This window comes from Neovison vison, chromosome 3 (assembly GCF_020171115.1).
Source record: "Neovison vison isolate M4711 chromosome 3, ASM_NN_V1, whole genome shotgun sequence".
In the NCBI taxonomy this organism is placed as follows: domain Eukaryota; kingdom Metazoa; phylum Chordata; class Mammalia; order Carnivora; family Mustelidae; genus Neogale; species Neogale vison.
This window is the reverse complement of record NC_058093.1, coordinates 41,159,548-41,178,159: the sequence shown is the minus strand read 5'-3', so window position 1 is coordinate 41,178,159 and position 18,612 is coordinate 41,159,548. Positions and strand designations below refer to the sequence as shown.

The following is an 18,612-nucleotide window of genomic DNA, read 5'->3' as shown; positions in this document are numbered from 1 at the left end:
GTTTCTGGGTAAAGTGGCACAAATTTTCATGGGCTTCAACTAGCTGTATTTGCCAGGGATTTAACGATGGAGTCACTTTCCAGAAAAAGAAAAAGAAAAAAAAAAAAGGCCAGGGCAGACAAATGTGATGATTTATTGATAATCTATTATCATCAAACGGATCAACAGACTGCTCTTGCTCTTGCTCTGAACACACCAAAAGTCACTTGCATGTTCCTTCAGGTGCTCTATAGCTCAGGGGAGGCCACAGCGGGAAGAAAGGGGCTTTGCAGTCAGCAGACTCAGCAGGACCTGGTTCTGCCATCCCCTGCCACGCTAATCAGTTACCAGCCATGAAAATCAACTGCAAAATCAAGTAGGGGCTCTGAGTTTTCATGTTTTCGTCTTGTCAAGTAGAGGTGATACCTGTCTTTCAAGCTGCACAGGGCTGTGGTGAGGATCAGGGGAACTAACACAGACAAGGGCCCTCTGGATCTACTTCTTGGTGGACACTGGGAATGTAAGTGCTACAACTAAGGAAAGCTGACAAAGCGGTTCTTATTAAAATCTTCAGCCTTATTCCTCAGCCCTGCTTTATTTAAAACAACAACAACAACAACAACAACAACAAACCCACAACATGAGATTTAACTACATCTCAAAATGCTGAAATTCAGCTATCCCTAGCTTCAGATTTCTAAAAGATGATTTCACCAAGTCCCATTTCCTGTTTTAATGCCATCCCATTTCTGAGTACTCTGAAGCCACTTCTGAAACAAAGTCTCATCAAAGAGACGAGGTCTTGATCTTCTGGCCCTTGATGATAAGCTGCTTGTTAAATACATTTTTTCTGGAAGATATACCCCTCTTTTTATTCTCAAGCTTAGATATGACCTCAATCTTTTTCTCTAGGCTAAAGACAATAGTGTTATTAAATGCACACACCTCAGCTCAATGTATAGTTTAATTCTAAAGTCTATGACTTTAAGACCTTTCATTTTCCTTCTAAAACCTGTAGAATCTTGGAAGATGTTCTCATTATATCTAAGAAAACACAAACACTAAAGAATCCATAACCTAAAACCATTTTCTAGCCCTTGCTTAAAAACTCAGCGCAAATATCCACACAGGTGCAGTGTCTGAGATGGTGATAATGCTTTGGTCAGATAATTCCTGAAACAAGATACTAGATATTTGGAGAAGGTGAATGATTTAAAGATTGCCTGAAAGCCAAGGTCAACCAGATGTCCCCAACACAGCCTCTTTCTTTGCAACTCTGGGATCTCACCTCCAAACACTTCCCAAAGCTTAACTCTCCGATCCATGCCTCCTGTGGCCAGCAGCCGGGAGCCCGGACTGAACTGCACAGCGTTGACTTCCCCATCGTGAGCATCCTGCAAGACAAGCACCCTGCTTCAACCCCAATCACTGTCATTCCCAAGAGGAAGGAGCCCAGTGCACATGAACACTCTGGACATCTAACAAAAGGCATCAGATGCTCACTTAGAAATAAAGGGGGTCCGCTCATAAACTAACTTGGATTCCTACCCTATTTTATTCTTATAGTTACAGTTCCATTTATTTAAGCACAGTGCAACCTTCTTAAAAAGCATTCAAAAACCCATGTAGCCTAACTGCCTAAAGTTTGTCTTTGCATTAATTTCATTTCTCAAGAAAAATAAAATTCAGTCTATATTCTACTATGATCTTAATGGCTTAAAATTAAGTCTCTGATTAACCACCTCTCTTTTTGTCCAGATTATGTTAATGCTACATGCTAACCTATCTAGTCAAAGTACAGCATGGCTTTTCTTGATAGAAGTCTTTATGGTTTCCTAATGTGAGTATATCCCCACATGGAGTCCTAATACGAGCAAATACCAAGCCTGCTGCGATGCATCACTGTTACAGTGGGATTCTATTCTGCTCTGGAAACAATACAGCACTACTGTGTACTAGCAGGGTGACTTTTGCCAAGTTTCTTAACTTTCTGAAGTCTCAGCTCATTTGCTCATCTATAGAAAAAGACTTCCGCCAAGTTGTGTGACTTAGGAGTGTGCCTAATCACCAATAGGCCTTCAACGAAACAGGTATCACTCTGGGAGAATTTTAAATTCTTCACAGGGAAAGACACCTGGGTGACTGTCAGTTAAGCATCTGCCTTCAGCTCAGGTCATGATCCCAGGGTCCTGGGACTGAGACCCACGCTGGGCTCGCTGCTCCATGGGGAGCCTTTCTTCCCTCTCCCTCTGTCTGCCACTCTGCCTGCTTGTGCTTTCTCTGTCATATAAATAAAATCTTAAAAAAAGAATAAGTTCTTCACAGGGAAATCTTTTTCTCTAAAGGTTTAAATATTTTGAAAAAAGAGACAGAGCATGCACATGGGGGGAGGGACAGAGGAAAAGGGAGAGAATCCCAAACGATTGCCCGCTGAGCACAGAGCCTGATGCCGAACTCGATCTCATGACCCCAAGAGATGACTGGAGCAGAAATCGAGTCAGATTCTAGTTCGACTGAGCTATCTAGGCACTCCTTCACAGGGAAATTACTGAGACTGGCATCCAAACTAGAAAAAAAAATAATCTGAAAAGATGGTATCTTTTTTTGTGTTCAAGATAGGAAGGGAAATGGGGTAAAAAGCATCCCCTCCTAGAATGGGAAAAAAATACCAGAAAATGTCTCTGAAACCGCTCTTAAAAATCAAGACTATAAGGGTGACTGGGAGGTTCAGTCAGTTGGGCATCTGACTGAGCCCCACATTGGGCTCTGTGTTCAGCAGGGAGTCTCCTTAGGACTCTCTCTCTCTCTCCCTTTCCCTCCACCCCTCCCACTACCCTCTCTAAAACAGATCAATCTTAAAAAAGAGAAAAGAAAAAAAAGACTATTGATGCTGAAGTCTTTATGGATGAACTACAATGCCTGAGATTTGCTTTAAATTGCTCCAGCAAAAGTGTATGGGGCAGAGAGAAGAAAACTGGCAGATGTAGCTAACTGGGGCTGCCTGGCAGGATGATGGGTGATGGGACCCAGAAGTTCTTTTACTTCCTGCTCACACCAATGTTTGAAAATTTTCATAATAAAAAGGAAAAAAAAAAGACTGTGTAAAATGTGGATTACAAATATAAGATCACTAAACAGGTCATCAATCATTTGTCTAAAACATCATTTGGGGAAGACAAAAATCTTATTGTCACATCTGCTTGGGACTAAAAAAGATGCCTGAAATATTACCAAAGGCATGATTATTAACTGACTGGGATATAAACACCACTTTATTTTGCTTGGTGATCTGATCCCACCCCAGCCCTTGTGTCCCACTGCTGAAAAGCTATCAGAGAGCTGACCAACCTTTTTGCTCCATGTGATTCCCTTCCTTTTCTTTCTTCTTCTTCTTTTTTTAATGCTATCTTTCTACTCAGGAGGTCTCAGATTGAAAACTTGAGATCATGCACCATCACACCCATGGCTGCCGCTCCTCCATCTCCTGCATAGCCGGTTCTGTTGGATATCTGTCAGCTGTGAACTGTATACTCTCAGACACACATGCTGACAGAATCCCAAATTATCAGCTGCTCCATTATCCCATACACATGACTTAAATGTGACAGGAGAAAACAATGGGCTGCTGGGAGTTGAGGGCAAGGAAGGGGCTGTGACACTGAGTGCAATCAGACCTTTTACCAATCATCACTGACCTCCATAAGGTGCTTGGGCCTGTCAGGGACTCGCAGGAGTGGAATGGGAAGGGGCCTTAATGGTCCTCAATCCAACTCCTCATCTGGAGGGAGATTCTCTTTATGACAGACAAGGTGGTTAAATCACTCAGCCAGTTAACTGTGTAAATCTCTAATCAATTCCTCCTTATGCCGGAACTAAAAGCCTTCCCCATATAAATTCCCTCCCATTTTATGAGTCTTTCTCTCCCCTGAAAGCTGGCTCCTCTAACTCAGCCCATGTAACCCACAAGTCAGCCCAGCTATGTGGGCTCTGCTCTGCTTCTCTCTTCCCCCCAGACTCCCACCTGCCAGCCCTGAATCAGGTACCCCTCATTTCTCCAGGCTGGTTCCATTTCTGCTCAGTTCCCCCAAGCTGGGACCTACTTCTTCATTTCTACTAGCATCCAGCTCTGAACTCCAGCTGACAGCCTCAGCATCACAGTGGCCTCTGCCCAGGACTGTCTCCTGCTTCCAAACTTGTGCTTCTAACGATTGGAAGTCACGCAGATTTGGGTATAATTCATGAAGCAAACAGTTGCCCTTACCCACCTTCTAAAACAGACTACTAACTAGAATTTCACTCTAGATCAGAGCCAACGAGTGACAACAATGACACGCATTAGTGTAACTTCTCACCAACCACAGCTCCTTCTCCCTTATCCCATCTCTCATGCTAGGGACTCTCTCTCAGCCAGTCCTGAATTACAGAAAATGGTTATAATAAATTCTATCCTCTAAGCTAAGCAAAATGTATCAATTCCTTCCATCAGACACACCCGACAGGTGTAAAAGCTTGCTATTGCTCTAAATAAAACAACAGAAAGCCAGCTGCTGTGGAGAAAGGATCCTTTAACCGTCAGGCTCAGTTACCACACAAAGCTTGGTGGGACGTGGGGTTCAACTGTACTTACAAAGACACACATCGCTGTTGTTGGCACTCTCACTTCTTTACTAGAACCAGGATGAGGATCCACATTATCCTGGGGAACTGGAAAGGAAGAGACAGAACGCCTCCTAAGAAGTAACATAAAGGAAAATATTAGGATTGCACAAGGCTTCCTGTCCACAAAACGTACAGGAGGGATTCAAAGACGACTTTTGACAGTAGCTTCTTCTCCCTCCTAGACTCTTTGGACCATAGAACAATTCACCCGACCAGAGGCATCCTCACTCAAACGACACCCGAGAGGTATCCAGCACGTACCTGCACTTGCTTGCTCACTAACTCACGGACTCCAAAACCCAACACTGAAAAGCAGTCCCGCAAAACTGCTTCCCCAGCCAATAAACTGCTGCAAAAACGTTCTCAACGTGATGTAACTGCCCGCTCTGCGGGAGCTCGTTTGTCTATTGATAAGACTACTTGAAGGTCACTTCTGTGCCTAGTTACGACCATCCTCAGCATCCAGTGTGGTCATAGCGGAATCAAATGCGTGCCCGAGGAGAGGGATGAGATCATGCCTGCTGTGCAGAGCTCAACCTAACTGCCCGCTCAAGAAGCTGACAGCACTCCTAGGAGCATGCATAGCGGCCTGGGAGGCACATGCACACCCGACAAGGGTGGGGGGCGCTGAAGCGGTGATCAGCACAATTATCAAGGAGCCACGTTCACATGCCGGACTGAGAGAAGGGAGTATTTTCACCTGGCAGCATCAGAAGAGTGATGTCCCAAAAGGGGAGACTCGGACAGACTAAAGGTAAGGCCAGATCAGTACGCAGCAAAATTAAGAAAAGAAAACAGAGGAAAAAGGAAGAAGCTAAGTGAAAAGCTGAAGTCAAAGCATCTGAATACTTGGCGCCACGGAAATTTGGTGTATGCTTAAAAAATGGTGATAAATCATAAATAACACTTATGAATATTCACACACATATTAACAAGGAAAGGTGAAGGTTTTCTAACCTACCCAAAGATATTAGTGATAGAATCCAGAAGGCCTCCAGCAGGCTGCGAGAGTCGCTTACTAAAGAGGAGGGGAGGATAGGTTTAAACCTTAGAAACATTTTGCCCATAATTCATCAATAAAAACAGTCCACAAAAATAGGTACCTGGGAGTATGTTTCCCATCAAGTTCCCAAACCCCAGCCAAGAAACCCCCTCAGAGGAGCAAACCATTAGAAAACAAGGGGAAGGCAGGAGGGAGGACCCAGCTTCGAAGTTTTAAAAGACACAAGGTTCCCCGCATTAAATTAACTTGTCTTAGAAACTGTGCTTCAGACAATGACTCAATCTGACCTAACAGTCTCTGGCTGTTAATAACCAATCCCCACCCTTTTAGTCCTGCTTTAGTTATCAGCAAAGAGAAAAAAATCCTGGAACCCAAGTACAAAGTAAACAGTATGATTTAAATAATCATCCCAACAAGGTGTAACTGTCCATCTTTGGGAAGCCATGACACTTCCTCCCACCTCCCCTCACGGGGCAGTGGCAGCACCAGCTTGAGTCCCATGTGGAGGTGACCTGAGGAAGATGGGGACACTCAGGAGCCCACGATCTCCATAGCTGTGCAGGAGGGGCTAGGCACTCCAGCAAGGGGCTCTTGCTGCCGCCACAACGTGCCGTCCACCTATGGCATGAGTGCCCCTCTCCTGGCCCACCCAGCTACTTACGTGGCTGCTCTGCTGAGGGCACGCACGGGAGATGTCTCCTCGGTGTGATCAGAGGTTTCGTCCACGATGACTTCAATGTCATCATCCCTGGAAAGAAGGGCAAGAGGCCAAGTCTTTGATCCTGCTCCTTGGGAGCTTTGTGGCAAGTCTGTCCCACAAGCACCAGCACCATCTCTTAGTTACACGCGGCCTCCATGAGTTGGCCGTGACAAAAACAGCCAAGGGTTCTTCAGAGAAACAGGAATGGCCACACTCTGAATGACACTAAAAAGTTTAACCTACTGACATCAAATCCAGAATTCCTTGCTGAAAATTCCTATGCTGAAAAGAACTTTAAAGTGATCTTTTGATCCTCTGAGGTATGAACATCGCTCCCACTTGGAAAGCAAGGAAACGATCTAATAAGCCTAGAACCAAGCATCCAGTGCCAAGGGAGATTCCTTCCTTCAGGCCGGGTTCACAGGTAAGGGCTCCTGCATGTGAACAACTGGACCACAGTGCTCACCAAGAAACAGTTCCTATGAGATGGGCTGAGCATGGCATAGATGACAGCCAGGGCAGCTCTGGAGCACAAGAAAATGACAGGGCAAGGAGGAGATCCAGGGGAGTAAGGAAAGCTTTTGCTGGAAGGGCAATGGAGTCCATGGTTGCGTTAACATTGGCTTTAAATACTGCCTTAGTAATAGAAACAGGAAAGCAAAATCTCAACACAATTCATTTTTGACTCTGGGTATTTTATGCTTAGGTTTCAACACTTGGTGCTTCGGACATGTAGGAAGTCTATCATGCTTCATGTGAAATAATCAAGCCACAGAAATGCCCTGTTGTTTACCCGCCTTATCCCACCGGATACAAAGCACCTCTGGAATCTACCCCACCCCTTGTTCCTGGTTGGGGGAAGGCAAGCAATTATTTTGGATTTAATGACCTCCTACCGAGTTGCAATCAGAAGTAAAATAATAAAACCTAACAACCCAAGCCTTTATCACCTAATGTTCAGACTCCTTAGACTTGAGAGCTAAATTTTTCCATGATTAATTATCTGGATTATGTAAACATATACTTGTTACCAACCAAGTTAAACCAAGTCAAAGAAAATTTGTTTTCCTTGGCTATCGATTTTAGGATTCCACACAACTGACCCCAGTCTAGGCCAGGATGTACGGGAGAACAAAGGTATGCCTGAAGAAAGAGAACAAGGCTAGCCTTTCTTTTCTTCGTGGTTCTGGTTTGGAGGAGTCCCCTGTGTCCATACAAGCGTGACAGTAGAGCAACAGAGACAGCAAGGGTAGCGACCACGAGCAGAGCCTATGTAAATGTTTTTAGAATGCGACAAACATGAAGACACTTGGAACCCTGCAAAGGCTCAGGGCCACAAGAAAATACCAGGATGTGGCAACTGGTTATCACAACCTTTCAAAGGTAAGAATGCCCTTTGCCCCAGAAACTCTGCTCTTTGGGAAACACAGAGATTAAAAAGAGGCCTTTGAGGTCTGGCACTCCTAGGTTAGGTTTGCTCTGTCCCTTCCAAGGAGATCTTGGGCAGCATGCTTGACCTAAGTTGTGTCACACCCAGTCACCTGTTTACGCTGCAGTAGGGAGGCAGACAAATGTCGCTTTTATAAACTGTCATTTCTAGGTCATTTATTTACTTTGTAATGTCTATAAAATATAACTGAGATTCATTTTCCACATCTGAGAATACAGAAGAAATGCCTATAAGCACAGCCTTGGTATGGAAATCTTTTTCCTTATAAATTAACACCCTGTCTGGTGGCTGACTCCTCTAACTGAATTCAAACCAGTCCCCTCCATTTATAAGGAAACAAAAAACATTTTAAAATGCAGTAAATCACAAATCTAATACTGTATTCTGGAATATTTTTCAGTAGAAAAGGAACACATCATAAACCAGAAGCAAGTAGAATTCAGTCATTAACTGAATTAAATTAAATTTAAATATCTACCACTCTTAACACAAAGCTTCAGATCTTGCGGGGGACTCTCCACCCCAACTCCAGATCAGGGAAAGTTCCAAATGGATTCATTCCCTTTTGCTCCAAGAGACAGTCATTTTCACTTAGGCTTCAAAGGTTTGCCTGCACCTCCACTCAAAGTCGCATCCCAAGAACAGACAGCAAGAGAAAGAACCCAGCCCAGTGATACACTCCAGGAGGCCCAATGACGGGTAGAAAATGGATCAAAGTGTCAAGAAGGAAGCAGCAAGGTGGGCACCCATTCAGGGTGCAGAAGTCATCTGTTCACAGGCCCACAGCCCACAAGGAGCATGAGCTGCAGCAGCCTTGGGATGGGAACCAGTGTTTAGTGGCTCCCTCAGAACTTTGAGTTTCCTTTCTACAATCTATAATAAACGATTTTACAGAAATCAGAACGTGGTAACATTTTAAAAGAGCAAATCCAATTACTAAGAGCAGTTCTGATTAGAATAGCTCTACTTACTGTTCAACGGGTAGAGGTTCCTTTGCTGCTTCTGCAAGCTCTTTCTGTAGCCGGGCTTGCCGCCTCCTAGTGAAGAAAGCCCACTAGTTCATGTTGGCTTCAACAAAGCACAGCACTTGGGCCCTCAGTAAACTACTAGCTCTCATAAAATACTTGAATATTCAGTGCATCTCAAATAACTGCCCTGGGCATAGATATCCAAGTCCCAAACCCACACCAGTAATGTCAGTAAGGAACCCTGTCATAAAGGATTCCAGAGCACAGGCCAGAAGAGGGATTATGTCATTAGAGAAAGCAGTGACCTAGCAAGGTAGAGCCTGCCCATCATGACCCGGGGCCTCCCAGAACAGAAAGGCACATCAGATTTATCCAGGGTTAGTCACGGTCAAGAGTGGGCTTTCTGTAGCAAACAGTCTGACACCAACATGTCAAGAGCATGAAGAGTTAATAGTTAAGACTTACTTAGAATTTACTTGTCCCTGACTACTTGGTATTGTTATTGCCAGGTTTTAACTCATTTAATCTTTGTAACAATGCTTTGGAGATCTAGCACTACTTTAACAGGTAAGGAAACTGAGGTGTGGGATTCCTGAACTGTCAAAATGCGCATGGGTCCACTTACCAGGGCTGCATACAGATGTCTCAGCTATGGACAAATTTTTTTTTTTTTTTTTAAGATTTATGTATTTATTTTAGAGAGAAAGTGAGTGTGGGGAAGGGGCAGAGGGAGAGGGAGTGAGAGAATCCTCAAGGAGATCCCCACTGAATGCAGAGCCCCACATGGGGCTCAATCCCAGGACGTGGAGATCATGACCTGCTCCGAAAATCAAGAGTTGGTGGCGATTAAAATCTTTAAAAAAAAAAAAAAAAAAAAAAAGGGAAGCCTGGGTGGCTCAGTGGGTTAAGCCGCTGCCTTCGGCTCAGGTCATGATCTCAGGGTCCTGAGATCGAGTCCCGCATCGGGCTCTCTGCTCAGCAGGGAGCCTGCTTCCTCCTCTCTCTCTCTCTGCCTTCCTCTCTGACTACTTGTAATCTCTCTCTGTCAAATAAATAATAAATAAAATCTTTAAAAAAAAAAAAAAGACGCCTGGGTGGCTCAGTTGGTTGGACGACTGCCTTCGGCTCAGGGCGTGATCCTGGAGTCCCGGGATCGAGTCCCACATCGGGCTCCCAGCTCCATGGGAAGTCTGCTTCGCTCTCTGACCTTCTCCTCGCTCATGCTCTCTCTCACTGTCTCTCTCTCTCAAATAAATAAATAAAAAATCTTTAAAAAAAAAAAAAAGAGTTGGTGGCGATTACCACCCAGGCACCCCTCAGCTGTGAAAAAATTCTAATGTGGCCAAACAGTCAAGTGCACTACTACCCTTTTTCAGAACAATTTCTGTCTCTCATCAAGTCCTAAATTCAGGATCTCCCCCATTTTTAACCTTGGCCTTGTTTTCTCTTCCACAGCAATTTCATCTCTAACTGTGGTTTTATTCTGTATGTGGAGAACCCCTAATCTGGAATTCTAGCACTGCTATTAAGTCCCAGCCAAGAATTCAAAAGCTTCTACCAGTGTTAATTCTCAAAACAGGGAGAAGTCCTTTAGATGGCATGTGAGAATCATGGAAAGGGACGATTGCAGCTTATACTCTTCATTTTATTTTTTCATTTTATTAAAAAATATCTTATTTGACACAGAGAAAAAGAGCTCTCATGACCTGAGCTGAAGGTAGATGCTTAACTGACTGAATGACCTAGGTGCCCCTATTTTTTATTTTTTAAAAGAATATTTATTTACTTGATAGAGTGAGGTGTGCATATACACACAAGCGGGAGGAGGGAAGAGCAGGGGAGGGACAAGCAGACTCCCTGCTGGGCACAAAGCTCAACACAGGGTGGGATCTCACGACCCTGAGCTCAGGACCTGAGCCAAAATCAAGAACCAGACGCTTACGTGACTAAGCCACCCAGGCGCCCCCTACACTCTTACTTTTATATGAGGAAGATGGGAAACTAAGTTTTATAGGATGAATGACAAAATTTTATCATTTTTTCTTAGCTGGAATAGATGACCTATGAGCTACCTTTGAGGGAAACCAGAATTTGGTGTGGGACATGTAACAGCTCGTCTACTGCAAAGGCACTACCTCTAAGTGAAGGATAAAAAATCTAGTGTTGGGGCGCTTGGGTGGCTCAGTGGGTTAAGCCGCTGCCTTCGGCTCAGGTCGTGATCTCAGGGTCCTGGGATCAAGTCCCACATCGGGCTCTCTGCTCAGCAGGGAGCCTGCTTCCTCCTCTCTCTCTCTCTGCCTGTCTCTCTGCCTACTTGTGATCTCTCTCTGTCAAATAAATAAAAAAAAAAAAAAAAAAAAAAAAAAAAAAAAAGATCTAGTGTTGTAGGGAGCAGAAGGCTCCTGCAGCCCCTCCTTCATTAGAATAGCCGAAAAGATACTGCCTTCAATAGTTCAAATATTCCCCAAGTGTGTCCGACATAGCAGCCACCGTGATGGTAAAGACCTACCTTAGCATAGTGAGGGAGGCAGAACATGGACAGCTACTTCAAAACATGAAATGTGCCATGCTATCGCTCTGGTAAACTAAGTCTCTAGAAGGAGAACATCTGACTTGGGGATCATGAGGAAGGAGGGAAAGCTTCCAAGCAGTAAAGTCAGAGCAAAAGTGAAGAAACCTCAAGGTCCGCCTATGCAATCAGAAGAGAATGCACCCAGAGGCAAATCCCTAGGGAAACTCCAAAGGAGCAAGGGCAGACATGTAATATGCCTTGTACCCCATGTTCGAAGGAAGTCTGTGTCATTCTCCTGTCCACTGTGATGACCAAGGATCCTTCCTTAGCTTAACGAAATGCCTGCCTGCTTCTCCCTTGGCAGGTGTTCAACGTGCTACACTGACTTCCAGGTGACCCTGGTGAGTTCACTGCCTTTAAGCTAAGGACTCCACAGTAGAGGCCAACCTATTTTACTGAAACACGAGGGGTGCCTGGCTGGCTCAGTTGGCAGAGCATGTGACTCTTGATCTTGGGGGTTATGAGTTTGAGCCCCATGTTGGGGGTAGAGACTGGTTAAAAATAAAATCTTTAACAAAAAATGTAAATATGAGACAGAATAAAAAAACAAAGCTCATGTTGTAGTATGACAGAAACTTAAGTTAGAAAATACAGAGAAGTATAAAATGAGAAAATAAAAGCCACAGTCTTGCCACGCAGAAATAAACACTATTAACGATATAGTTCCTTTTTAAACTTTTAAATTCATTCAAATTTTGGATCATGTCCTATGAAAACATTTCCTACCATACTTTCAGTTACATTAATTACATGTATTTTCTTGGGTCACTAAGTACTCCTAAGACATGTATTTTTAGATGACTTCGTAAAACTGCACTGTATGAAAGTATCAGTTTATTTCTTCCCCAAGGGAGATACTGCTTCTTATTTTTTATTACTATGAGTAATGTGCGATCACAAAATAATACCCGTGACCAAGTCTTAGGACTTGCTTAAAATAAAGTCCAACAAGTGGGAACACTTCTCAGGTCATGCCTACGGGGCCTTAGGAGGTGGTGGAATGGGCTTTCCACAGACAATGTGAAGGTGCTTCCCCCTTCCTCCCGAGAGCCCTCCAGGCTAGCTTTCCTGACCGTGTGCACTCCTGCTTTCATCAACTCCCTGGGCCTCACACCTCCTGGAGGGCTCACCTGTCTCATCCACTCTACGGCAGGACACTTACCTAGTGATTGATTGCATCTCTTTGATTGTTTTTGTGTCAAGAAATCGGAAAATTTTATACAGTCCACTCTTTATTTCTATTTTTTAAAAAAATGTTTGGGAAGTCCTCATACTATTTAGAAATTTTTCATAAAATAAGAAACAGGTATCACATTTTTCATCTCTACCTTACGTTATCAGTTTTTATACAGATTCTGAAATGTACTTGAATGTATTATTTGGTAGGATTAGTAATCATTATGATGACTTCTTCCTATTTTCATTCTTTCAGATTAACTGCAATCATCTTTTCAAATTCTAAACTACAGAAACAGGGCTTTAAAATTGTATGTTATGGGGTGCCTGGGTGGCTCAGTGGGTTAAGCCTCTGCCTTCGGCTCAGGTCATGATCTCAGGGTCCTGGGATCGATTCTTGCACTGGGCTCTCTGCTCAGCAGGGAGCCTGCTTCCTTCTCTCTCCCTGCCTGCCTCTCTGCCTCCTTGTGATCTCTGTTAAATAAATATATAAAATCTTTTAAAAAAAAAAAAAGAAAAATAAAAATCGTATGTTCTAATCTGTTGACCACTTACTGTCCATTTGCTCAGTGGATTTTCTTAGGCTTTCTAAGTGGATAAGCATGAGCCCCTGCCCCTTCTAGTGGCCTTGCATTCTGCATCCTATCTGGTCAGATGGCCAAAACATCAGTCAGAGTTGAAGAGAGTGAGCCCTTCCTTCTGTTCCTGGTTTTGATGTGTGTTAGACTCTCTTTGGAAATTTTCAACACACACACACTTCCCTCCATCAAGACCGACTCTGGCGTCTAGGATGGAAGGTCTCCCTGTTAAGAATGCTACTGGCTGGGGCGCCTGGGTGGCTCAGTGGGTTAAGCCGCTGCCTTCGGCTCAGGTCATGATCTCAGGATCCTGGGATCGAGTCCCACATTGGGCTCTCTGCTCAGCGGGGAGCCTGCTTCCTCCTCTCTCTCTGCCTGCCTCTCTGCCTACTTGTGATCTCTCTCTGTCAAATAAATAAATAAAAATCTAAAAAAAAAAAAAAAAAAAAAAAAAAGAAAGAATGCTACTGGCTGTTGGTTGCTGATAGGTGTGTTTATTAAAAGCTTTTGTTCCAAGTTTAAGGGTTTTTATCAGGATTGGGAACTGAGTCTGAGCAAATGGCATTTTTGGGGTCTACTATAGTGGCCCTACAGTTTATCATCCAAGGTGATAGATTTAATTGATTTCCAGATACACCGTCTTTTAATTCCTGGGGGTAAGTCCTAGTATGACTGCAGTAAATTTAAAAAAAAAAAAAAAAAAAGGTACTGGGGCACCTGGGTGGCCCAGTCAATTAAGGAACCATCTCTTGATTTTGGCTCAGGTCATGATCTCAGGGTTTTGGGATGGAGCCCTGTATGCACTGGGCACGGAGCCTGAGATTTTCTCTTTCCTCCTCAACTCCCCTTGTGTCACACACACTCTCTTTGTGGGGGTGGGGCTGAGGTACCAGTGACTCTGACTTAGTAATTTCACATCTATGTTCATGTGAGGTTATTATTATACTATCCAGAGCTTTGGTATGGATGTGGTTGGTGTTACAAAATTATGGATGGGAGAAATTGCAATCTTTTTCTATTTCTGGTTTACCTTCTATTGTTCAAGAATTAGCTTTTCTCCTTGACACACTGAAAGAATTCACTGGCAAAAATTGTATGGGCCAAAACCCTTTTGGAAGGTAATCCTCCGCTCAGCTGTAAAAGTGTTCTTATAAATGCAAATCTCTTTTACGTGCGCCACTGAGGTTTCTGATTTTATTAGTGTTTTCTTGCCAGCTTGTGCCATCCCTCCTCATCAGAGCTGCCAGGTTTGTTTCTGTCTTTTCAAAAAACAAGGCTCTACTTTACTAAAAAAGGGAATCACTACCTGTGGAGTAGTGTCTCACCTTGAATCTTTTTCATTCTCTGCATTTAGGCGATTGGCTTCCTGGGCTTTCTCAGCCATCCACCTGGTGACTAGCTCCTGGTTCTCTTCAGTAGTTTTCCTCAGTTTCTCCTCCAAGGCAGTAAACGTGATCTGCAGGGCATCATACTCATCCTTCAGGGTCTGGTTGGCTCTTTCAAGGTCCTGAAGCTTACTGCGTAGTTCTTGGCACTCCGTCTCCAGGTCAGAGATAGTCTGCAAGCATTCTGCAATTCTGAAAGCAGGATGTGGAGAAGAGGAATGGGCCTGTTCGGGAGCCCTGTGAGGAGCCAGGGCACCTTGCCAGGTGCTGGAGCTCCATGAGCATGGGCTCCCTACAATAATGCCAGCCATCACACTAGATGCCACGGAAGACTCATGTTTATGAACATCTCACTTAGCCAAGCCCAGCCCCAGTGGTTTACTGGACAAGCTGATTAGGAGAGGAATTTTACCTAGGGTAAAATTCACCCAGGCGATGAAGGACTAGAAAAGCAGGATTTGAAAAGGGAACTTTTGATGTCTACATAGAGTACTAACAGGAGCTTAAAAGAGGGCTAGAAATTCTGCACTTTCCGTTGGTTCCATCACTTGATAAGCAAAGATGCCTTTCTAAGCCTTTAGAGACCCCTGTCTGCAGAGCAAGGAAAAAAGACACAGAGGAAACCCAGGCTTCCCTCCAGCTCAAAGATCCTACAATTTGGAATTCCAGGCTTCTCCCTGATCAAGAATTATCCTGCCAACAAACTCATCCCTGTTCCCAAAGGCCACAGGCTCATTCTGGCACCATCTCCACCACAGAAGACGCTAGCTCTCCTATGCAGTGGCAACAGGGAGAGCCATGAATGTTTTGGGGACATGCACAAGGGCCAAGGGTACTTGCCAGGGGCATGCTGGGAACCTGGGAGACTGAGGGCACTGTCCTTGCCTCTGCCATCCTTAGCAGGTAGATAAAAATCTCAGGCTGTGCATGCACAGAAGTGACACTCCTGCTGAGTCCCATGTGGTGACCATTTGCCAACAATCCCCACTGGCCCCACCCACGAGAGTACAATAAACAGAGTGCAACCCATGGCCAGCCCTGGAGAAGGAATCATCTCTACTCACTTTGCTTCATTCATCTGCATCTCCCTGTCCTTCTGCTGCATTTGGTTATTCAGGTCAATCACCAATTGAGCTAACTGGGGAAAGGAAAACACTTGCATCAATGAGAGAGTTCAGGACCTCAGCTGGAACCTAAACAGTGAGTGCTTTTTAAAATTTGGGGGGGGGGCTTTTATTTTTAAGAAAGAAAATGTGCCATGCAGAGTTGGGCCAAGGCCCCAGGAAGAAATAAGCTGGGTGGCAGCTAGAAGTGGGAGGGCAGATGGGGATGCTCATGGGAACGATGGGAAGTGCTACGGGTCACTGCCAGGTTTCCGCTGAAGACACATCTGTCCCCCCACCCCAGCCACCTTTCACACACTTCAGCTGGTAAAATGATCAATTCAGCTGCATTGATGAGAAAATACATTTTCTCATAATTTGCCATCAAATCGCCACCCAGGATTAATATAGCCCAGGACTTTTTTTTTATGTCCTTTCTAATGAATTTTTCAGAAATTGCAGGGTTCACTCTCAAATACCCTAGGAAAATATTAGTGAGATCTGCCCTCGAACAGGCAGAAAAGCCTGCTTTTTTCCCTTGAAGTTTCTCCACTTGTACCTTTCATGCCACCTGGGAGTGGAGTGACCGGCAGCTACCCTAGTGGCTTGCCCTCTTGCTGATGGAGGGAAAGCCCTTGGCTTTCGTGATGTTGCATTCCCAGAGAGAGGATGATGCCACACATAGCCAGAACAGCTGCAAATTCTAGTGCAAGCGCCTTCCTGCCTATTCTCCCCCACTGCAGGGCCTGCGTAGAGCAGAGACGAGGAGCAGCTATCAGTACCTCCCCACGTTTCTTGTGTAGCTCAGTCAGTTCTTCTTGGTGTTTAATCCTCAGCTGGGCCATCTCTTGTAGCTGACTATCATTCCAGGCACCATCGTGTCCAGGACTAAGTCCCCAAACCAGACAGATGACGGAATGTGCAAAAAAGAGAGGAAAGAGAAAAAAAAAAAAATCAGACCCCAAACCTCCTCAGTTGGGCACTGAAACAGTAACCTCAGAATTTTGAACCTGTACGTGACACACAACCAATAAAGCCATTCATTTTCTCCGGGACAATGTGGTTCTAAGCCACTACAAACCTGAAGCAGAAAATTGGAAACAAGAGACATGGTAAAATAAACCAACCACAACTTGAACCACGGGTCGTGTCAGGAACAACGCATGGATTCCAGATGAGGCTTAGGTAAACATGGAGGAGACAACAAGGTCCAGTCACTCGACAAATGTTTGAGTGCCAACTACGTGCCAGGCACTGACCTTGGACCTGGGGAGAAGGCAGTGAACACAAAGCTTTGCTCTCAGGTGACAGATAAACAGTTAAGAGCAGACACAGTGAGTAAGTAAATACGTGAAGTCCAGTGGTCAGACATGCTGTGAAGAGAAACAGAGCAGGGTAAAGGTGGGGACAGAGCAACAGGGTTCCTGTTCTGGGGGGGGGCACCTTGAGAGGAGGCTTCTCTGAGAGGAGAACATCACTGCAGACCGGAAAGAAGTGAGGAGCCAGCCACATGGCCCCTGGAGGCTGGGCCCTCAAGTGAAGAGGGAACATCAAGTGTTAGAAAGGCCTGGAGAAGGCAGCCTAGCTGGTGTCCTCGGAGAAAGTATGAGCGGAGCTCCACACGCAGGAGGGTAGAGAAGACGGTCAGGGAGGAGGTGGGGAGACCATGCAGAACCTCCCAGGCTCCTCCTGGGACAATGACTGGAAGCCACTGCAGTATTGTGAGCCTCTAGAGGAATCACTTAAGTTTTAACAGGATTGCTATGGTTGCTGGGTGGAGAGCAGACCACGGCGGGGGGTGGGGGGTAGGGGGAGGAAGGGGTAGAATCAAGGAGACCAGTTCATGAGCTGTTTGTTACAAAGTCCAGCTCAGATCAAGGCGGTAGCAGTAGAGGCAGTGAGATGTGGTCAGATCCTAGATCCATTCTGAAGAGAGAGCTCACAGGATTTGCTTTTTGCGTTGGCTAGAGAGTCCAAGGGAAAGGAAGGAGTGGAGGAGGACTCCAGGGCTTTGGGCCTGAGCAAGTGTGAAAGGTGCAGGCACCACCTACTGAGACAGGAGGGACTGGGGTTTGGGAAAGACCTGAAGAGTGTGGTGTGGACACCCAAGGGGGTATGTGGAGTGGAAATCAGCCGTGAGAGTCTGCATGTCAAGTACAGAAATCCAAGCCAGAGACGAACAAGTAGAAGCTGTCAGCAAACAGATGTATCTGAAGCCCCAGAGCTGAGCTCAACGCCCTCAAGAGTTCACGTAGTTCTGGAGGCTTGGCAGGGGTTCGCACCCCAGGTCGGAAACAGCAGGTGGCTGACCTGTGTGTTTTAGCTCAGGACCAGGGCTGCAGCTGCAGAGGAGAACCATCAGAAGACAGACATTTAAACCACCACCTGGGGAAAGCACAAGATGGGGACGAAGAAGACACTGGAAAAGTAGGACACCAGCACCTGAAGGGAGGGGAGAACAGCCTCTTCCGTATGCCCTGTCATAAACAAGAGGGGAAAGGGAGCAGTGTGACAGTCCCTCCCTCTAAAGGTACTTTTATGACATGTTCCAAGCCCATCCTAATACTTCATCCTTTGAGGCAATCTAATACTTCCCCAATCTTCACCCATGAAGTAGAAGCCAAGAGATTAGAAAGTGGAACACACTATACAGGAAGTCACCCTAAATTAGGCATAAGAACTAGAAATTATTTTTATCAAATCCTCTTATGTTAATGCAAAGCACTGTGAAATATGCAAATGTACAAGCAGTCCCTTCTTTCAAGAGCACATCAGGTCACTCCCTGCTTGCCTGGTGCTGCGGATGGATGACAAGGACACCGGGCAGCTGTGGTCTAAAGTGGTGGTTCTCAGATCATCTGATTACAGATTACGGGCCTTACTAACTTACTGAAATGGTAGGTCTGGTGTGGGGCCCAAGATTCTAACTGCATTTCTAACAATTTCCTAGATGTCGCCACCTAGGAAACATACACAGGAAATGAACGGAATCAACTACTTCTATGCTGTAATCTACGTAGAAAGCAAAGGGATTAAAAC

At 45.0% G+C, this 18,612-nt stretch overlaps 1 protein-coding gene and 1 non-coding gene across 5 annotated transcripts in view; both read right to left on the bottom strand.

Moving 5' to 3' along the window:
- The window catches only part of ATG16L1 (autophagy related 16 like 1), a 37,837-nt gene that overhangs the window by 13,525 nt on the left and 5,700 nt on the right, over window positions 1-18,612 (bottom strand). The window contains exons 3-11 of one of the 4 annotated variants that reach the window (XM_044241874.1): window positions 16,356-16,461; window positions 15,535-15,608; window positions 14,411-14,662; window positions 8,763-8,828; window positions 6,303-6,389; window positions 5,600-5,656; window positions 5,339-5,386; window positions 4,607-4,709; window positions 1,268-1,373 (exon numbers count right to left, since the gene is read on the bottom strand). In XM_044241874.1, coding sequence (XP_044097809.1) covers window positions 1,268-1,373; window positions 4,607-4,709; window positions 5,339-5,386; window positions 5,600-5,656; window positions 6,303-6,389; window positions 8,763-8,828; window positions 14,411-14,662; window positions 15,535-15,608; window positions 16,356-16,461 — 899 coding nt within the window. The remainder of the gene's footprint in view (window positions 1-1,267; window positions 1,374-4,606; window positions 4,710-5,338; window positions 5,387-5,599; window positions 5,657-6,302; window positions 6,390-8,762; window positions 8,829-14,410; window positions 14,663-15,534; window positions 15,609-16,355; window positions 16,462-18,612) is intronic. The other 3 variants (XM_044241875.1, XM_044241876.1, XM_044241877.1) reach the window with 3 other exon arrangements.
- LOC122903894 lies at window positions 3,401-3,675 on the bottom strand. Its single transcript, XR_006384095.1, has one exon.